General features: G+C 38.8%; 1 protein-coding gene across 1 annotated transcript in view; it reads left to right on the forward strand.

The window, feature by feature from the left end:
* LOC122555067 (cilia- and flagella-associated protein 47-like) overlaps positions 1–22,877 on the forward strand; it is a 451,312-nt gene that overhangs the window by 364,004 nt on the left and 64,431 nt on the right. Inside the window, exons 55-58 of the mRNA XM_043700727.1 lie at positions 8,955–9,066; positions 11,085–11,189; positions 14,769–14,925; positions 18,311–18,406. Of these exons, the coding sequence (XP_043556662.1) occupies positions 8,955–9,066; positions 11,085–11,189; positions 14,769–14,925; positions 18,311–18,406 (470 nt within the window). The remainder of the gene's footprint in view (positions 1–8,954; positions 9,067–11,084; positions 11,190–14,768; positions 14,926–18,310; positions 18,407–22,877) is intronic.

The raw sequence follows: 22,877 nt of genomic DNA on the forward strand, positions 1-22,877 counted from the left end.
ACATTTGCATCTCATTAATTGTGCAACTCACCAACAGGGTGGCACGATGGCTCAGTGGTTAGCGCTGCTGCCTCACAATGGGTTCAGTTCCTCCCTCGGACGACTGTTTGTGTAGAGTTTGCGTATTCTGCCCGTGTCTTCCAGGTGCTCCAGTTTCCTGCCACAGTCTGAAGATGTATAGGTTAGGTGGATTGGCCATGCTAAATTGCCCTAGTGTACAGGGATGTGCAGGCTTGGTTGAAGTACCCATGGGAAATGCAGGATTACAGGGATAGTTTAGGAGGCGGGGTCTGGGTTTAATGCTCTTCGGAGAGTCAATGTGGACTTGATGGGCAGAATGGCTTGCTTCCACATTGTGGGAATTCTATTCTATTCAAAAATTAGCTTCCCCTTCCCAATTTATTTCTACGCAATCAAGATACTCAATACTTCAGTAACTAAAGACGCAGGCCTGCGATGTAAAAAAATATTGTGTGTAGGCCTGATCTGGCTAGAGTAACTATTGAGCTGACTGTCTCTGTAGTGATGGAGAGCGCAGGTGAACACCTTGCTGATGCATCCTGTGAGGGTCCACAGGCTTTCTCCTCAGAGATGGTGCTGGCACAGGTGGTGACACTTCTGCTGTTTGAGGCTAGCACCAGCAGAAGAGAAGCAAAAGGAGTGGATGGTGATAATGTAGAATAATTTTAAGCAGACCAAAGTGTTTGTCTTCATGCACATCTGAGAAGGACAGAGTGCAGTGTCATTTAGGCTTCACTCCTCTTCACCGCAGGAATGGTCCCAGTCTTTCCAAACTGTTCATTGCCTCATCCTCGAAAGCAGTGGGGGTCTTCATATCTAGTACCCCACCATCTTTCTGGCCTTGGTCCTCTTAATCTCTCCTGCAATGAGATAAAGAGAGAGGTTGAGCCCTTCCTGATGAAGGGCTTTTGCCCAAAACGTGGATTTTCCTGCTTCTCGGATGCTGCCTGACCTGCTGTGCTTTTCCAGCAACACACTCTCGACCCCCAATGAAGCAGGTCCATGCTGACCTTCTGTCTCTGGCTCCTTTCCTCTAAGACCCTGTGTTTGATTTTACCTTTTGTGCCAAGGAGTGTTTATGGGTATTGTTGCAAGTATTTGGAATATCTTGATTAAATTGGAATGATCTGTTGGGTGTTCAGATGGGTTAAGCTATTAGGTAGGTGGAAGTGGGTATTGCAGATGCTGGAGATTAGAGTCAAGATTAGAGTAGTGCTGGAAAAGCACAGCAGGTCAGGCAGCATCCTTGGAGCAGGAAAATCAATGTTTTGGGCAAAAGACCTGCTGTGCTTTTCCAGCACTACGCTAATCTTAAGTTATTAGGTATTCTGTTCTCTTTTGTTTGTTTATTTGGTAATACTGTAAATAAATTCTGTTTTGTTTAAAACAAAGTGGTTTGACCAACTGCATCCCTCCGAGAATATCTGTGTTACACCTGCTTAAAACAGCTAGCAAATTTAAGGTCTGGGCTACTTTCTTGAACTGCTTTGAGGGGTCTGGCCTGGTCCATAACAGAGGGCACACCATGCAGTGATGCTGAGACTTGCAGACTGTGACTGAGTGTGAGATGTCTGTGCAGTGGTCAAGTAAGACTGACCCTGTGAGTGTGAGGTAAGCGAGAGAAGTTGCTGCCCTTTACCCTTGTGAAGGAGCAGGGATCAGTCACTTTCTTGAGGAAGAACTTTAAATTTCTGTTTTGTGCAGAATGCTGGCACTGACCAATGTTGTTATCTGCTGTCATCAGCTGAGAAATTTGTCTTCAGAATTTAAATCCAGTGGAAATTCCTGACCATAGTTTTGGAGGTATTTCCATAACAACAATTTTTGAACAATTATTTAACCACCTTATGTATTTGGTAAGCTAATAAAACAGGCAAAAGTTTGATAATTTTTCCATGCTGCTTTACATCCTTCTTATCCTATTTATCTCGTTAACAAAATCTGGGTGAGAATGGAGAATTAGCACATTATGGAAAGTTATGATCAAAACAAGAAGAATCCCTGTCCGTCATAACGTAACTATAATTGTTTATCCTTGATCCCAAAACGCCCAATCACATATTTTCTTGATAATGGATTTAAAATGAAAATATCTATCAATCAGATTTATTTAATTAACACACATTACTGTCTTTCTATGAACAAATCTTGTTCAATCATGATGCAAATTGGTTAACACACTTTGTTTATAATATAAAAATAAAAACATTTACTACTTTAAATAGCAAGTATAAACACATGAAAAATAAAAACACAGATTTCTCTCTGCAACAATTCACTTTAGGGGGATAACAAAAACATTTTTGACTAATAAGTCTTTGCTCAAGAAAGCCAAATAAAAGTGTTCAGACTGGGTTCGTGATCTGGTGCACAAAGATGGGATGTCACCATGAAGATACCTCTGGATACTTGCTACTGCTGCTTGTTCAGAGAACAGTATCAACGGTTTAAAAAATAATCAGGGAGTCGCTGATAAGGGAATACTCTCTAATTGCCTTAGAGAAAGATATGGTAAGCTGCCTTCTTGAACTGCTGCAGGCTGTGGATCACAGTTAATGATCCACAGTAATTCTGGAGGGAATTCCAGGATTTTGACCCAACAGTAATGAAAGAATGATGATATATTTCCAAGTCATAAAAAACATAGGAACAGGAGTGGGTCATTTAGTCATTCGAGCATGTTCCACCAATCATTATAGTCATAGCCGATCATCCAATCCAATCACATCTTCCTGCTTTTCCCTCATATCCTTTGATTCCTTTGGTCCCAAGTGCTGTGTCCAACCCTGTCCAGAAATTAGTGTTTTGGCCTTGACTGCTTTCTGTGGTAGTGAATTTCACAGGCTCCCTAATCTCTTGGTGAAAAAAATTATCTTAATCTCAGTTCTAAATGATTTACTGCATATCCTTAAACTTACACTTCTGCTTCAGTCAGGTTGGTGTGTGGATTGGAAAGGAACTTCTAAGTGATGATACTTGCATGTATCTGCTGTGCTTGACCAGCTAGGTGGTGGAAGTTGTTGTGATCCATTTTGTAAATGGTGCACATAATTGATTGGGTGCCAGTCAAGAAGGTTGCCTAGTCCTGGATGGTGTGACGTGTCTTCAGTATTGTTTTAGCTGCACCTATTCAGGAAAGTATGGAGTATTCCATCATATGCGTGACTTGTGGCTTGGAGATTGTGGACAGGCATTGCAGAGACATGAGGTGGGTTACTTTTACTTCTGAAGTCAAAGTCTTCTGTCATCTATAGCATTAACTATGTAATTACATTTTTCTAGGAAAAAAAAACTAAACATAACAAGATTAATATTTAATTTGTATATAAAATTTATATGGTAACATTTATACAGAAAAAATAGACAAGTGTTGAGTAGCTAAGAAAGGTTCCAATAATTTCCCATGAAATAATAACTGATATTTAAACCCTTTAACAAAATGTAATTGAAGCACTAAATTATGTTTGTAAATTATAAATGTCATTTTTTTAATATGTGTAAATTGTGTAAATAGAGCTGTAGTTTGCAGTTCAGGCATAAAGAATCTGGTCCTGTAATAAATTGAAAAGAAGGGTCAAAGACACAAATGATTCAACCTCATAAAGCAGGAATGGTTCACTGAGTTCTCAATGATTTGTACACTAGTCAATTGGGAATTCTGTTAAAATTTTCAGATTATGACAAAATCGAAGGTATAATTCATTATTTAGAAGATCAAAGGAACTTTAATAGGATATTGATAAGATGCAGGAATGGGCTAAAAATGGCACATGAAATTGAGTGAAAGTAGATATGAAGTCATATATTTTGGAAATATATAATAGTTATATTCTTAATAAGGTGAACTTTGTGCTGTGAAGGAACAAAGGAATTTTGGACACAGTTCAAATGTTAATGGGAAAACATCAAGTGGATTGGACATTTTGAATGATACTCAGTGTCTTTTTTATCACAAAAAGTATTAAAGATACTAGTAATAATAAGTCAATATAAAATCTCAGTGAGACATCAGAGTCTATTGTGAAATGTCAAATTTGTTCATCCATGATTAGAAATTCAAGGTTTAAAGTTTGTTAGTAATGTCATGGCCATATCTTATTCCCATGTCCCAATCTCTTCCTTTTCCCTCATCTGTAAAGTCTAAAAATTAAAAGTGAAGAGATTACTTTTCTTTATTGTCAGAACAAATACCTAAATGTGACTGGCTGTTTATACTGCTTGATAACAGTGCTGACTGTCTGGAGATTTCCTCAACTTGATTTCCAAATTCATAATGATATTAAGTAAAGGAATTGCATGCCAAGAGAAGTCACTAGATCTTGAGCAGTGAACTCGATTACTTTCCCACTGACCAAAAGCTCTAGCCACTGAGACCGAGGTCTGATTTTACTCCATTTAATCCAAAGATAAAGACCAGCAAAATTCAGAAAGGTTACGAAAGCATTATCTGTGGAAATGAACTGGCATTAATGAAATTGGACTGCATTAGCTTTCCACACCTTGTTACCTTGTAGTAAGGCTGCTGTGCTGAGTTCATCTATGAATATTCATATGTGGAGTTTCCTTGGGATTAAGACACTGTAACTTTGTTGGAAGATTGGGAGAAACACTGGGTAAATGTCGGTGAGATTTTCACCACAGTTACAACAGCTCATTTAGAGCACCATAAGGTACACCTGATATTCATACATGACCTAACTGGCCTGTTTGATATCAGAAGATTATATTATCCTGGACCTTCCATGGAACAGCAAGCATCATTAGATTTGTGACTATGTTCGAACCTTAACATGTCCCAATGATACTCTGCATTTCCTGGTGGGTCTTCTGAGACCAGAATCCCCAGAACCACAAACCACAGCATCCATTCCAAAGCTGTAGATCAGTGGGAGGACTGGACATAGCCCTTATAGCACTGGGTCAGTTTAAAGGTCCAGTTTGAATGTTAGTGAATGGGTGAGTGAGTGAGTAATAAAAAAGGGTAAAGTTGACAGATGAGTGAGGTAAATGAGTGGGGTGCCAGGTAGTTCAGGTGGGTGAGTGGTCAGGGATGGTCAGGTCAAGTTGTGAGGGGTGATCAGTTCACAAACTAGTCAAATTGGATCTGGGGATAGTCAGGTAGTTGGGTTAAGTTGGGTGGGTAGTTGGCTCAGGAGGGGTAGTCCAGTGGAGTCAGGTAGGAGTCAGGTAGTGGGAGTTAAGTCTAGTCAGCTGGAGATGTGGTAGATAAGTGGTCAGGGGTTAGCATGGTTGGGAGGGTCAGCTTGTTGAAGGGGAGCTGGAGTTAGATTATCTCTGGATATGGGTTACCTAGAAGTGTCAATAGGATGTCAGGGTCTCAGGAGATAGATGAGGTTTTAATTTGTCCAACATTTCCAGCATTGCTATCCAGGTAAGTACTGCAGAATTGTCTGAAATCCCGATTGTAGCTCAGGGTCAGATACTTTTACACAATGTCCCGGAGGGTAAATTAATCGCTTGTTAAAAGTTCAAATTTTGCAGGCAACTCCTGTGGAGATCAATGGGTTTTGTGTCCTATCTTGTCTCCAGTGATCCAGACACTGGGCCAACCTTTGATCAGGAATGAAAGTGAAATACTAAAGTTATTTATGCAATCTCATCTGCAATTCTGAAATGTGGCCGTAGAGTCTGGCTTTTGATGACAATGAGTTAAATTTTCCCAATGTTAAGGCATTATCAGTAGAATACTGTTTACTAAGCTGTACAGACAACAAAGGTCCCAAACCAATCCTCAGTTCACATGTGAGAAAGGTGAAAATAAACCACATTTTCTGCTTCTGTTTATTATTCTCATTAGATATGTGTACGTTTTAATATGTGATTTGGATTCTGTTGTGATGTCTCTGCAATTAAATAAGCAATGAGCATTTGCTGCAAAGGATTGTAATTGATTATTGGGCATTTTGATTGAGATAGCAAAGTGAATCAAGTATGAATGAAATTGCAACTCAACAGTATCTTTAGGAGAGGAGATCACAATAAGTAGATAATAGCTTCGCTTGGGACAAAATGTCTTGCATTCTAATTAGTCTTATGTCTGATCCCCTTCCCCCACTATGAAACTGTTTGGTGGGAACTTCACTTGAGTATTACTGAGACAGAGATGGAAATGTGTTGCTGGAAAAGCGCAGCAGGTCAGGCAGCATCTAGGGAACAGGAGAATCGACGTTTCGGGCATTAGCCCTTCTTCAGGATTTAGAAGATCAAAGGAACTTTAATAGGATATTGATAAGATGCAGGAATGGGCTAAAAATGGCACATGAAATTGAGTGAAAGTAGATATGAAGTCATATATTTTGGAAATATATAATAGTTATATTCTTAATAAGGTGAACTTTGTGCTGTGAAGGAACAAAGGAATTTTGGATACAGTTCAAATGTTAATGGGAAAACATCAAGTGGATTGGACATTTTGAATGATACTCAGTGTCTTTTTTATCACAAAAAGTATTAAAGATACTAGTAATAATAAGTCAATATAAAATCTCAGTGAGACATCAGAGTCTATTGTGTGCAAAATTCACAAGGATGCTGTCTAGTTAAAGGAAATATAAATGAAAAGAGGATGTGAAAAATTGTCTGTCTAAAATCAATGCAGATTACAGTGTGGTATGATACATGACTGGATTTAGACAGGATAGAGAGAAGCACATTCTTCCGTCTAGCTAAATGATCTACATAGAGAGTTCAATGATGACACAAGATCAACTGGAAGAAAGAAGAAGGAAAATTTGCATTTGGTCTGATGAGTTCAATTCCTGTGATACTGTTTGAGAGAAACTATGCAAATATTCAGTATTAAATTGGGTAGTGGTTGAGACTGAGACTATTGTTTGCAAGAAGGTCAATACTAAAGTAGACTGGCTGTATTGAATAGTCTATTTGCATGGGCAAGATGTAGTGCCTCAAGTATTAAATGTGGGGCCAAATGTCTATATGGGTGACTGACTCTCACACCTAGCAACGAGAAGACTCACTGGACAAATCTCCAGTTAGCTACTTAAGAGCTGACTAGTGAGTTTCTCAGTGAATCATGAGCCTCAGTAGTGAAAACCTAACACCCTAGAAGCTGCTGACCAGTCAGAGGCCAACAACTTTAGATTCCTAAAGATTTTTGCTAGAAGCCCAGGCTTTAGGGGATCAAACAGTGAGATGGTACATCATTTTCTTCCCACGAGATGGGGATTACTTTTTGAGGGGCCGGGGTGGGTGAAGGTGGTGGGAAGAGGCAGAGAAGGGATGTGACTAGACCTTCAGTGCCTGGCTCCCTGCATCCATTCTTTCCCCAAATTGGTCCCAGGTGGAGATGCAAATGGAGGCCCCACACAACTCAATGTGCAGATTACTTGGGAAACCAGACATTTCATTGCCTACCAGGAAACTAGAAATCTGGTTTTGTCCAGTAGAGGTTCTTAGTTGGAGACCATTCATTAGTGATTAAAAGGGTCTCAATTGATGATGAAACAAGAAGGTCCCCAAAAGATCGACTTTCCCAGCACTTAATTGTGCAGGCAGCGAGAATGGGTTAAGTATCTGTCTGGAGTCAACCTACCCAATTATTTGCCTTTCTTATCACCTTCTAATTCAGGCAGGGAATAATCATATGCCAGTATTCTATGTATAGATATGAATTATTGTTGCACAGTGCTTTCTGATGAGGGAAATACAGTTTAATTGTTCATTGTAGTCAGATTTTACGATTGTATTGTTGGCAAAACTGCCAGTGTTCCTGTCACTACCCTTCAACACTGAACACGAATACACAGTTACATGCAGAAATCTAGAAACTTCTTTCACTGTGGTGTTGAAGTTCCTCCCAAATGTAATCAATTAGAAATCATTAAACTGATGGGAATCTTTCATCTTATTCTCCTAGTTGTGCTGTGAAGTGCCACAACTTCTTTAGATTAGATTAGATTACTTTACAGTGTGGAAACAGGCCCTTCGGCCCAACAAGTCCACACCGACCCGCCGAAGCGCAAACCACCCATACCCCTACATTTAACCCTTACCTAACACTACGGACAATTTTAACATGGCCAATTCACCTGACCTGCACATCTTTGGACTGTGGGAGGAAACCGGAGCACCCGGAGGAAACCCACGCAGACACGGGGAGAATGTGCAAACTCCACACAGTCAGTCGCCTGAGTCGGGAATTGAACCCGGGTCTCTGGCGCTGCGAGGCAGCAGTGCTAACCACTGTGCCACCGTGCCGCCCACCGTACCTTTAATAAGGTACAACTTTGTTATTAAACAGTGTACTCTCTATTAAATTCAGAATTACTGTAGAACTGCCTCACTGACCATGAAAAGGTAGTTTTATATTGTGAAATGTCAAATTTGTTCATCCATGATTAGAAATTCAAGGTTTAAAGTTTGTTAGTAATGTCATGGCCATATCTTATTCCCATGTCCCAATGAAAGTATTGATGCTTTTTATTCAGCAATTTTATTTCCGTAGATGATTTTGCATCTGTTTTCAATTTAAGGTAAGGTTAATTTGAAAAGCCTAATAGGAAAAGCACGGTGGGAATTTGCCGCTTATCCCTATATAATTCCAAAGAACAGCTGAGTATTTGCGTTGTGCCAAAATATCTCACAACAACATAAGTGCACCAGCACAAAATAGATACTGAAAGGGAACTCAATAAATGCTACTCTTGTTCAGAAAAAAATACTGCTTTAATTTGAAATTAAAGCATCTCAGTCCATTACTTAAATGACATTTTGATTATTAATAATTTAATGTTTTGTGTTAACACTTTGTGTATAATGTGGCAATTCTGCTAAAAATTGCATGCAGGATGAATTATTCATTGATGTATTTAAAATATCAGCTATTTCTTGATCTACACAAAATGATTATTCCAATGTATTAACTGTGCCTTGTGTCCTAATTTTTTGTGCAGACGGGTTTGGCAGATGATCCCTCTGGCTAATTCTACTGTTGAGACTCTGAAATTGGAAGTAGTTAACAGTAACCCAGGAGTTTTCTCAGTAGAGATTGATCCTAGAAAAGTCGTGAGTATCAATAAGAAGCGTTATCATAGTCAGAGCGCTTGTTTTTTGTCTAGGACTCTGCATTTTACAGAAAAGTAACTTAATGCCATTATGCTAAAGATGGATTTTTGACATCCATAACTTAATGAGCAGAAATGCGCACTAGCTAGATATTGGATAAATCAGCCCTTCCACACTATAATTTTAGTTTCCTGACCTTGAGTCTTTCTCTGTCTCTCTCTGGCCATTGTCTGAGGCTGAACCAGTCTGTTTACAATCTTGGTGTCATATTTGATCAGCTTCCACTTGCCCCAACAGCACTAAGATCACTTACTTCCACTTCTGTCTTTTGCTTCAGTTCATCGTCGGCTTAATTTCACATTTCTGCTTTTGTTACCTCTGAACTTGACTTTTCAATGCTCTCCTGGCTAATCTCCTAGCTGCAACCGCAGTAAATTGAGCTGATTGAAAATTCTGCTGCCTTTAGCAATTGCCAGCAGTCCTAATCACCTCAGTGCTTGTTGACATATATTGGCTTCCTGTCCAGAGACACTTAAACTTCAAAACTCTTGTCCGAGATTGTGAGGTTTAAGAAGATTCCAATAGTGATGAAATACAGATTGTGCATCAGAGGGAAAAGAGGTCAGGCAATATGTCTGTCAAAGCTTGAAGGGAATTGAGAGGAAGATATTTGAATTGTGATGGTGCAGATGGGGTGCAAATATTTCCAAGGACTACGTTCTGGGATTCTTACCTGAATAGGTCATGATGTGACATTTGGTGTTCCAGCCAAGTTTGGAGCTGGGCTTCTGCCAGTTATCTCTTTAGATACATGTTCTCACTGTCTTTGGAGGTTTTGGCTGTAAGGTTTTCTACCCTCTGAAGGGAATAAACATCTCCTTCCTCCTGTTCACTGCTTGTGGATAGTTTTGAAAAGCTGCTTCAGTTTACTCGACAACACCTGCATCCATTTTTGCTGAAAAATCTTTTTCTGCAATCAACGCAGTTCCCCTTATAAAGGGCGAGATCAAAACTTGTCTGAGGTTGAGTAGAAACTGGAGGGGTTCCTTGCACCTCTGTTTCTGCTCTGCTACATTTCTTATATCACGAAAGGTGAAACTAGAAATCACACGTTGCTCGCCCTTGATGTTAAAAGCTAAACTTATCCCTAGCTTTCACTCGATATTCAGAAAAAGGCCATGATCCCTACGATACTACAGAGAATTCGAGACGAGCAGGACACAGGTTATCTTTCAAGGTCTAAGCAACACCCACATTTTCGTATCCTTCCAAACAGATGTGGAGGTTATGAACAGCACACAAGCATGAACACCAAGTTGTCTGTGTGATCTTATGCAGGGGAGGTTGCACTGTCTTAACTGCCCACCCATATAATTATTTTCAATCAAATCATGAGGCTGCAGCATTTTTCCTTAAGTAGTTGGAAAGGCTTAACGTGCATGCAATAAATGCACAGCTGTAGCAGAAGACACAGAGCATTATGACGTCAGTGTAAAATATGTTTCTTTCTCAAATGCCATCTGTTGTGAATTATCACATTGTATCTGTAAAGCATAAAAATATTCCAGGAAGATGATACCACCACATGTGGTCTAATTTAACTTACTCATGAGCAAGCTGAACTTGATTTGATGAATACTTTAAGAAATTTAACACAGATATTAAAAAAATGATGTGAAATATTTTCTGCACAGCCCCTAAAAGAAATTCATGGCTCAACTGGAAACTCACCATATCAGGTCTTAGTTTATTTCCCAGTGGTCTCACGTACCATTCACCTATGGAAGATTCAGGTTTTCAAAATAATAAACAAAAAAAAATTCTAAATTCTGAGATTCTGTGAACAAATTCTAATGCTTTTGGTCCTAAAAGCCCTTCTCTGGTGACTGACCACAAAGTATTTAAACATCAGCCTCCACTAAACTCACAATAATGTCCGTACTGTAAGCATAGCACGATAAAGGAACTAGGCCATAAAGCTCAGTATTGATTTTGTTTTGATTCCTTCCTGTTTACAGTTAGTTGTGAATCCTCAGTCTACGCTTGAAGTACCTTTTCAATTCTCTCCGTCAACACTGGGAAAAAACGATCATTGTGCAACTATTATCTTTAAGTGTTCTCAGGTATGTACTCTCATTTCTCATCATCATCTATAATTAATGATCGGAGGAAGGGTTAAGAGAAACTAAAAGCAAGAGAGATCTGTGTTATACAAGATGAGTCTCAAAAGGTTCATATTTAGTGATGTGAGGATGCAGCAAAAACATAGGTAGCATTAGGATAAAAAGAAAAGCTGTTGGAAATCAGAATAACAGAGAATGTTCCAAACAAAACATCATCAATTTGCAGCATTAACCCTGCCTTTCTCCACAAATGTTTCCTGCCTTATTAAGTACAAAATTTTCAATTTTATGCTATATTTGTCTATAATATTTATATGATCCAGTAAGTCCAAAAAAAGCACTGTGGTGTCCTTATCCAAGATCTTCATTCAGCCTTATCTAGAATTCTATATCCAGTTTCGTTCCTTTGTATGATGGGTGCTTTAGAATCTCTGGAAAGTTTCAGAATAGTCCGTCTAACTTATTATGCAGTTTTAAAACTGCTGGTTTCCATATGAATCTAGCAAGTCTTGCGAAACACTGTATCATGCTGTATATGAGATTAAGTCCTTTTTCCTTCATCCTTCTCACATAGATTTCTATTTATTTTCATTTAAAAAAAATGTTTCTCTGAACAAGTTTCAACTCTCAAAGGTCACAAACATGGACAAAAATGAACTCAGATCTCTAGATCATGAAGTCATGTTACTCTGAAGAACTGTGTTCACTAAAATGCAGCAAAATTTCAGAATGAAGTAACTTTGTGTCTGCTATCAGTGTCAGAACGTTACTTGCTCAAGTTCCTTGTGGAACTTCCTAAACACTGGGGGCTGTTGGGACAGCTTTTCTCAATGGTTCCCCTTAATGATTGTTTTGGTTTTCAGGCATTCCATTTCAAAAAAAGTTTAATGAGAACTATTATAACTACTGTTACTGCTTTAAAACCTATTTGGTTCACTCATGACTTTGAAGGAAGGAAAATCTGCTGTCCCAATCTGGTCTGGGTTGCATGTCACTCCAGATCAACAGAATCAACAGATTCTTAACTGCCCTCTGAATTGGCCTAGAGAGTCACTCAGTTCAAGGGAACTAGGAATGGGCAACAAATATTGGTCTTGCCAAAAAATGCTTACATCTTGTGCAAATAAAATTATCCTCAACCTCCTTTATTAGGAATCACATACAACATTACCTTCTGTACTTGTGTTGATGCATACAGCATTTGGACTCACCCAGAAGCAGAATTAGAAGAATTCATCGATATTCTCAATTTATCAATCTAAATTTAAAGCCAAATTTCCCCAACAAAATGTTAATTTCCTGAAGACCACAGAATTTAAATTGACATAAGGCAAGAAGCATATGTTACCAAATGGTTCTTTCAAAATAACTGAAATTCTTTTGCATAAAAATGGAACCATTATGAGCACACCTTTCACAAAACTGGGTGAGGTTGCTGCCAATGTATTTCCATCATATATTCATGAGGCTGAAATATGTTAAACAGACCATTACTACTCTTTCTACTGCATCTCAGATCTCATTCTCATATTTACATTTAACAACATTATTCATTACAATAATATTTGCTACAATCTTCCCCATGCAGCCATTCATGAATATATGCAGCTTTAGGCTAGAGATAATCCATTCATTTGCAAATCATTCATTACCTCTGTGATTTTATGTTTTCCTAGTTAGCTCGGTGTTCCTTTGCCGCCTCTTTTCCTGTATTGAAGCCTGCCTCCCACATCTAGAAGCCTCCCTCTGTCTCTGAGCTCCTTTGAGTCCTTCTCTATTCCAGACCTGCTACAGAAATCCCCTCTCTCTCAAATTTGCCTTTTACCTTCCCTCTTCCTCCCAGTTCACATGTAACCTCATCCCTGCACCCTCATCATTTCTCTCTTAGCCCCTTGATTGACTCCTCATTTTCCTCCCAGTCCCCTTGCCACCTTCCTACCTCTCCCCACCCTATTGCAGGTTCCCTGTCTCCCCCTCCCTCAGCCTGCTGAAGCCCCCGATCTCACAACAGATTTTCCTATGACTCCCCCTGTTTGGCCCCTTTGTGTTTGTGTTATATCAGCCCCATCCACTTGCTGCACAATCTAGCTCCCCAGAGCCCCCTTGTACTTCCCATGTCTATCTTCTGTCCCATTGTATCTTCCTGTGTCATCAAATATCCCTTGTGCCATCTCCGTGTTCATTGTTAGTTCCCTTCCTACAGTCTCCCTGCCCCTTTGTTTTTCCAAGTCCCTTTGCTGTCTTCTTGTGTCCCGACAGATCCCTTGTGGTTCCATAGTGCGTTCCTGCCAATATCCTTATGGAGGCCCCATCTCCTGGCAGATCCTATAGCCACCACCCTCTTCTTTTCCCCCACACTCCAAAAAAAAAGCTACTAAAAGGATTAAACACAGCCCTTCAATGCCCCACACAGCATTGACAAAAAAAATGCATTCCCCACTCCTGGACATCATCCTTTGCCAGCACCCAGGACCTCGCTGTTAATGGGACCTCACTTCCTTCCCAAGCGACATGGTTTCCCTCTTGCATTTAGTTATGGTCCAGACTTAGACTGGAGGACTGGCTCCTTGCCCTTTCCTCTGCAGACATTTGGGGTTGGATCTGTCATGCCCCATGTATTTTGATCATTGGTGGATGGGTTTAGAACTTTGTGTTCCAAACAGAGTAGCTTCCTATAGTGTTTCAGTTATAGCATTGAAGTAAGCTGGGATTATACCTTGCCTTCTGACACACATTGGAGTGGATCTTAAGGAAGCAGACTGGTGAGTCTTCTTTGAAGAGCCAGTAATATCCATGATAGTATTCTTAGCCCACTAATGCCCTTCCAGTTTCAGATTTTGACATGATACTGGTCAATGTTATCATGAACCTGTTTTAACAGAAGAAAAGCAACAGCAATTTTATATCCAGCGAGCTGTCACAGACAGAAATGTGATAATGACTAGATCATGTATTTTCATGGTGTTCGTAGATGGTTAAATATTGCTCAGGAGACCTAGGACAAGTCTCCCTTTCTTCTTTTCCAAAGTACTGTCACGGGACCTTGTATGTCCATCAAAGAAAGTAAATGAGGTCTCAGCTTAACATTTCATCCAAAGGAAGCCCCCTCTGACTGTCTGCACTCCCCTGGTACGGAAGTGGAGTGTCAGCTTAGAACTTTTTTTAAGTTTCCAGTATGGGACTTGAATCCACAATCTTTAGATTCTGAGGCACTTGAGCCACAGCTGACACCAGGCAAGTATGATATGTGCATTGGATTAGTTGCTACACTTACCTTGTCCACCCTTATAGAATGTACATGGAATTGAAATGCATTCAAGTATATTTCTTCAGTCTCCATACTTGACGGGAAAATTTACCTGAATCTTTAAGACAATAAGCATCTTTTTAATTTAGTTCTTTGTGCAGATTTCTTTTATTCTGCTGGCCAGTTGCTAACATTGGAGCTTCCAATCTGCTTCCTGTTTATTGAGCATTATGAATCACTAATTACAAATGGCTTGAAACTTCTGTTCTAAGTCAGTGAACAGTTATTTGCATATTTTGTATGCGGCTAACAGTTTTACACTCCTTCAACAGTTCGAAGAGTGGACATTTCATTTGTCAGGAGTAGGCTTGCTTCCGCAGCAGATGGACCCTGTCAGTGTCAGTGCATGTGTCAACTCTCATGCATCAGTTATTGTGCCTTTTGAGAATCCAACTAATGAGTTCCTTCTGGTGGATGTGCTGATGACAGGTGATGACCTCAATTTAGAGTATTGTTTGTTTTATTGAATGTTCATTGGTGTTAAGTAATTATCAAATGGTTTTTAGCCATTAGTAGCTAGTAACTGTAGCTGAGCACATTTTTAAGATACATGAGTTTGCAAACCATGCTAGAGTTAAATATTAAATATTTCACACTCTTAAATACTTCAATTTTTTTTTTCAAATAGATGAATAATTTTTGTACCAAATATTCTGGTCTTCAGATCATCAAGCAAAGGTGGAAATCGGATCCTTTGGAGGTCCTGATGCATGAACACGGTGGGGGGGGGTAAACCCAGGAAATGTGAACTTCCAGTAGACAATTCCCTTCTCCCCATGACCCTCTGTGAAAGTCTCTGAGTTACAATTGAAGACTTTGGAAAGTTTAACATTACTTACCTGGATTGTTACTTTGGGACATAGTACTCGGAGGGTGCTGTGTATTCCTGATCTGGTTGTGGTCTCAAATCCCAGTTTCTTGTGTAACCCCACAACTCTTGACTCCCTTATCTGTCAAAGATCTTTCTAACTCAGCCTTGAATAAGTCAAATGACCCCAAGCTTGCACTGTCTCTGGTGAATTCCATAGAGTAATGACACTGAGAGGGAGAAAAAAAACTTACATCTTTGTTTTAAAAGATAGATATCCTTGACAAAACTTTCTATTCCCCGCCATGCCAAGGAGAATGGCAGCTGTGGGAACTTAACCTGCTAGGAGGCAAAAAGATCACATTCTTGTTGAGAAAAACTTCAATTAAGTTCCACCCCTACAGGTGACTGGTCATGTATGTTGCCTGCAGGCTGCAGGATGCCAATCTGTGTACATTTTCATCTAAGTAATACCATAAATTGCTTGAATTAAATTCACGTTTCCAAATAACTTTAATCCCAATCAAGAAAGCCAACCACGTATAGGAGGCGGGTACCTGGTGAGCTGTACTCTTTCCTTCCTCTACCTTGGGGTACAGTATATATGGCTTTAAACAATTATAGTTACTTGTGTCATGACTTATTCAAGTAAAGCTGACAGGTCTAAGCAGTTTGGGCGATCGCCGAGTGCAAAAGGTACAAAAGAAACAAGGGAGAGGGTACAGCTGATATCTGAACAGCACTGGTAGTGTGGTTGAGTGGTTGAAGGTGCTGGGTTTAAGCTTCAGTCTCTATCAAGTTGTAGGCTCAAATTGCACTCGACTAAAATATCATCATACACTCAAGTCGACAAGGCATGTGGCATTCCCTGCCATCATCAGTCAGAGCACTGAATTTAAAAGTTGGCAAGTCATGCTGCAACTTTCTAATACTTTGGGCAGTTCACATTTAGACTGCAGTGTGAAGGTTTGAATGTTGTGCTATAGGAAGGATGGGAATGCTTTGGAGAGGCTGCGGAAGAGGTTTACCAGGACGTTACTTGGATTGGAGTGGATTAGCTGGAAGGAGAGGTTAAACAAACTGAGGGAACAGGACAGCCCCCCCCCTCCTCCACCCCATGCAGGGTTGTTCCTGCCTTGCAGCATCTCAAGCGGTGTGCAACTGGACTTTAAAATGGGTGACAAAGACCGGAAGATTTCGCTGGTGGCAAGCATTTTTGTCTCATTCACCATGAGGTTCCCTGAGAAACGTGATTAGCATCTCAATTACATAAATAATGAGGTCAAAAGCAGAAAATTATGTGAGAGTATTTACCTTGGCCATGGTGGACTGAATGCCATGAAACTCATTTGCCACCATGCATCAATTACAAATGAGAAAATCTAGCCCTTTGTTCTAACTATATTATTGCAAGGTCCTGGAAGGTTGATTCTGCCTGTGGAATAGTGCTGTGGCATGTTGCCAGTGACTTCAGAAGAGTTTGCACAGAAACAAAATTGCTGACAAAAAACTTCCACAAATACTGTATTCAAAGGTGCAAATATTCAGTTATAACAATAAGAGACAATATGAAAATCTTTGGGAAGAAGAAAGAGTGACTATCGAAACTGTACATTGGACTGAGTGCATTTTATTCTGAATCATCTTTTTCAGTTCCCAGCCCAATGACAGGTCCGACTCTCAAAATTACAACAATGGCAAGGGTTGGGGGCCAAAGCCAACCCCAGCTGGATTGGGTCAAACCCTGGCTATTGATACAAATATGACGTCAACCATCTATTGAGCCAACCAAAACAACAAGTCATCCAAGGAGCCTTGTTTGCAACATAATGCTTTACATTTAAGCATCAATAGATGGTGAAGAAATTTCAAAGAAACACACAATGTTTTGAGTATGAATTCACTCTTCTTTGGAATCAATAGTCTTCAGACTTGAAACATTAACCCTATTTTTCTCTCCACAGATGTTGCCATACCTACTGAGTTTCTCCAGGACATCCTATTTTCTTTCAGATTCTTACAGCTACAGTGTTTTACCTTTATTTTCTTGTATGCATATTATAGCCTGGAGCTATGGGTATTGGTAGAAAGTCCAATTTTTTTTCATCACATGGCTGACTAGGAGTCTCTCCCATTTTTACTGCCTGTCATTGCCATGTATTAGAAGAATTTACACGATGATACTCAATCCATTTGGCTGTGTTATGAACATAAATTCATTGGATGGACTTGACCATCAAATCCTGGGTTTGGAATTAATGCTTTTGACATTGTGCTATCCACTGTGTCACAGAATCTCCATTCTGAAAGTATTGCAAGGAATGACTTTAATCCAAAGCCATTCTGAATCATATTCATTTCCCCAAATTCCAAAGGACTATGTTTGGATTTTTGTCAATATTTCTTATTACAAATGTAATTAAGAGCTGGAAACAATTCTTGAAAGAACTAAGCCATGTGGGAACTGGATTTTTTAAATATTCATTAACAATGATACAACATACTCACAATGTTACTTTTTTTGTTAGTTGGCAAGGTCATGATAAAAATGCTACAAATATTATTGAGGTCATTGCACATCTAATTTGAATAATAAATAAAGAGGTAAACGTAATTATGTTGATTTAGAAGCACAAAATAATTCATTTGTGCAGAAACATCATTAAAAAATAACCATTTCTGTTTTTACATTGACAATATTGCAGAAATGCTTATATTCAATTCAATTATTCAAATATGGATTGCACATGTATTTTCAATTGGACCAAATATCACACATCTTTTGTCAACCTGGAAGATTGCAGAATAACTGGTTTTCTTTTCTTTCTAAATAAAGTATTCTGTCTAGAATTCTGACTTGCATTGTAAAATATTCCACCGTATGCTAATTTATAGCTAATTTTGGTGTGATATAAGAGAAGAAAATACATTAGTGTCATTGATTCTTTTCTTTGAAATGAAGGTGAATTGTAAAAGCTTTTTAATCTCTAATCTGCATTTGTTCAGGTAGTGAACAGGTCATGCACCATCAGTGTCCTTCAGATCTGCTACAATGCTCAAACAAAGAGTCTGTTTTCTGCATTCCACTGAAGCAAAATCAAGGTAATGAATGGCCAAGTCTTCCAACAGCAGAGCAAATATTGTAATTTTCAAATCTACATGCGCTTCATACATGGCATCTGAAATTATTTAATTGTGTATCTATTTGTTAAGTAGCAGCACTCTGTGTCAAGCTATAATATTGAAAAAGCAAAACTCCATGCATATGGAAGTCTTCCAGCATGAACCAAAAATCATAAAACTAGCTGTTCTGTTAATTATGCAAATTTAAAACATTTTTGCATGTTTAGCTTTATTGTTATAGTTTTGGCACTGTCATATTTCACACAGGTTTGATTATAATCGTTTGTTGGTATAATGTGCTATGTCAAATTTAACTGAATGATCTTGTAGAATACCAGAGTAGTCTTAATGGATGAACATCCTACTCTTTGTTTCTACTTCTTATGTTCTATGTTCAAGTCCTACGTAAACCAGAGTACATATGTTTATTATTACAGGGTTATCGTACATTGAAAATGTGTATTTTCCCAAGGACAACTAAAGTTTGAATTGTCCAAATATCTATAAAAACTTCAATGGAGTTTTTATTAATCTATTGAACTTTTAAAATTATTACTAAGTTTCTTTGATAAAGATTGTGATCTTGCATAATGGTGTAAACATGGGTATAACAACAAGTATTCATGTAACACCTTTAATGTTGTAAAACACCCAAAGATGCTTCATAGAATGGTTATCAAACAAAATTTGTTACTGAACTGTATTCTGAGATATTCAGGTAAATGATCAAATGCTTAGTAAACAAGACATATTTTAAGGAATACAACTAGAGAAATTTAGGAAAGGAATTCCAGAGCTAAGGTCCTTGACAATTAAATTGCATAGCCACTACTGATGGAACAATTCAAGTTGGGCATGACTTCAACCTGATCTTGGTTTTGATCATCTGAAGGATGATAGTCTTATAGTTTTTTTTGGAATTGGAGAGGAATTTTATAGTGTTTGGATTTGGAATTTCCAACTTCCTCAAGAGTTTACATAGCTGGGGGGGGGGGGGGGGGGGGGGGTGTGGATGGCATAGCGATGATTAAAGTCAGGGTAGGGAGGAAGTGTTTGGCAATGATGGTCCAGCCATCAAGCTATGGAGTTGGCTTAATTTATCAACAAGTATTTTCCTGGCTGTCACTTTTGTAATTTCATAACAAATGGCAATGATTACTCATGTTAAACATTTCTGTTCTACATGCATGAATGTATGAGTATGCTAATTTCAGAAACAGTTGGATTTTGTGGTGAAGAGTGTGGGATCATTATGGATTGATGATGGTTTCTTTCTGTGTATTTATTATGTGATCTTGACAAACACTATCAAAGAATTCAGTGGCTATTTCATTATGGAGTTGGAATCTGAACTTGTGAATTCTGAAAATTAGGGAAAACATGACAGAATGAGTGAAAGAAGAACAAGTGAAGCAAAGGGACATTGAGGAAATAAACAAGAGAAAAACAAGATTATATAAGTATAGGATTCCTTGCCAAAATATTTTCTGTGCAGGTTGAATTAAATAATGCTAACAAAAAATAAATAGTTTAATTTATTCTTGTCAAAAATGGATAACATGACGACTTAAGTAGGATTTCAATCAGAAATTAGAAGAAAAAGATAAATGCTATACAATATAGCTTGAATGTTATTTTTGATATTTTGGATTAGATTTCCTTTGTGTTTGAAATGGCTCTTTGTCCTTCACTATGTGGAAAAACATTCAACCATACTTCACAGCATGCTCAAAGTCCTTGTGAATTTCAGCTCTAATGTCAGAACTGAGTGCTCTTTTCAACAATGGAAGGAAATGAGCTCAGATACCTCCTCTCCCCACAATCCCTTTTCACACCCCAATACCCCAGCCCTCCCACATGTTTGTGTCCTGTACCCCCATCCCATTCCCCATGTCCATACCCCTCGCTCCCTCTCCTGCATTCACATACCTCCATACTCCCTATACCCTAAATACCCCTATTTCCCCACCAACTCCACTTTCTCCATGCCACAAATTGCATTCAGCTCCATGAGAATCTGACTGAAACAAAAATGACTGCATGAAGGAATGAGATCTTCTAAGGCAATGTTTTGGACTGGAATTCTGGTGGTTAGCTTTCCAACCCCATGATTGCTCCAAGAGAATCTGTACAGATGTGGATTCTAAATGCAAACTTAATTATTCTCCTGAATACAATTTCTTCCCTTCAGCAGTTTTCCAACATTCAATGAAAATTGTGAATCATACTCAGTGATCTCCAGAGACTAGCAAGTTTCTGGTACTTGTGCTCTATAGCCAACCTTCCTATGTTATCATTGAAAGCAGTTGGATCAGAGCATAGCTTGATTATGCCCCTCTTAGGCCAATCTCATGTTATTTCCCGTGGTGACCTTTCCAGAATATGGTAATAAAAATCTTAGCTGTAAAATGAAAAGCAATTTAAACCCTAAATGGAATCTAATATGTGTAGAATAAATGCTCTAATAGCTGAGAACTGCTGGGATTTCTGCTGAAATTAAGCTGATTTATTGGTATCTCCCTATTTGGAATTGTGGGCATGAATATTTTAGATTGAGTTTAGGTTGTTCTGAAATGGTAATTGTGCAGGTTTGAGGTAATGACTGGTGAGGAGAAAAAATATTTCGTGAGCTGGAGTATAGCTGTGGCTGCAGGCTGGTATGAGAGACCTGGCGCTGCAGCTGTATTCTCCCGTTCGCTGGAATGCTCAGTTTCGCAGGGACGAAGGTGATCTTTGTCTTGGACATCCATAGCGCTAATACTGCAGTGGAAGTTGTCATACAGGTGACAGCTCGTCAAGGTGATCCTTAACATCTTTTCAAGACTGTCTTGTAGGGAACATGCATCCATAGGTTTCAAAAAAGATAAAGAGCAAATTATGCTGGATACTGGATATTGGAAATAAGAACACTGAGTGCTGGAGAAACCAAACATGTCTGGCAGCATCTGTGGAGGGACTTGAGTGCAACTTAGAATATGGCGCCAAAGAAGTGATTAAATATGGTGAGGGGAGGAAGGGAAAGAAATGTTCTATTGCCTTTGCTTTTCCTAAATTGTTTTCAGCCTCAGCAATTGATTCTTACTCTGCTGCAGGAAAAGAAGCTAGTTATGTGATAATTGATTGAGGTCTGTTCTATTTCCAAAGATTCAACATTGTGCAGCAACTTCTGGTAAGGCCAGTAAAATATGTAAAGTCATAACTAAATATCCAGTTGAACAAAATAATTTAACAGCTGCTTAGAACACATCAAGGATGATAGGTCAGGTTACGTATCACGGTTGCAACAAGGGTGAGTTCTTGGATACCAGTTTGATCCAGAGCGAACACATCTGCAGCAAGTGTGTGCAAAGTTCAAGCAGCTTCAGATCAGAATTTGAGCTGGAGTCTGAACCATAGACACTGCAACACTTGAAGAAGGGAGAAACTCGCCAAAATTCTTTGTTCCAAAGGGCAGTCATTCATCAAACTGAAATAGATGAAGTGAAAAGGTAAGTTTTTAAAAAAGTTTGATGTGGAATTGAATCTGAATCTTGAAGGGTAAGGAAATTCACGAATGACAAACGGTGAAAGGTGAAGGGATGGTGATGCTAGTTATTGACAGGAAAAGGTAAAAGGTACTCAAGTTCAGGAAATCCAGATGTGGAAATAGTTGTGTCAAAATAAGAAATGATAACGGCAAGAAGTTAGTTCAGGGAGTGGTGAACGGGCCTCTTAACAGTAACTATATAGTTGGGTGGAGCATAAAGGAAGAAATAATTAGAGTTTTTCATAAAGGCACAGCAGTAATCATGGGATCGACATTTAGATCTACATAGAGAAGACTTGTGGGCAAAAGATTACCTAAATGAGGACTCATAGAATGTTTTTGGGGTACTTATTTGTACAAACATGTTTTGAGCCAATCAGAGAATGGACTAATAGATCTTATATTGTGCAATTAATCATCTCAGTGAAGTTGCCCTTTGGTAGCAGTGACCATAATGTGATTAAAATTTATGTTCACTTTGAGGGAGAGATGTGTGGGTCCAAGACTTTTGCTTTAAATTTAAATAAGGTTATTCTAAGGGCAGAGCTGGCTGAAATGAATTAGCGAAATAGATTAAGGATAGGTTAATAGAGATACAGTACCTCTCACTTACAATTTGAATACACAGAATGGATGCATTCTAGCAAGTAAGAAAATTCCAAGAAATGGCCTCAAAATTTGTGATGATTTGGAAATGTTAAACATAGTACGACATTAAAACGTTCCAGAAGCGATAATAAATCCGGAAATGGAAGGATGAGGCGGCCAGGAAAATTGCAATCACCAGAGACGGGGTACTGAATAAATTGTTGAAACTGTAGGCTGACAATTGTTAGTGGCTCGTGAGATAACTGATGAATTGGTTTTAAATTTCCAAAATCCCCTTGATTTGGGATGTGACATTAGATTAGAAGAGAGCAAGTA

Source organism: Chiloscyllium plagiosum, chromosome 12 (genome assembly GCF_004010195.1).
Source record: "Chiloscyllium plagiosum isolate BGI_BamShark_2017 chromosome 12, ASM401019v2, whole genome shotgun sequence".
Taxonomy (NCBI): Eukaryota; Metazoa; Chordata; class Chondrichthyes; order Orectolobiformes; family Hemiscylliidae; genus Chiloscyllium; species Chiloscyllium plagiosum.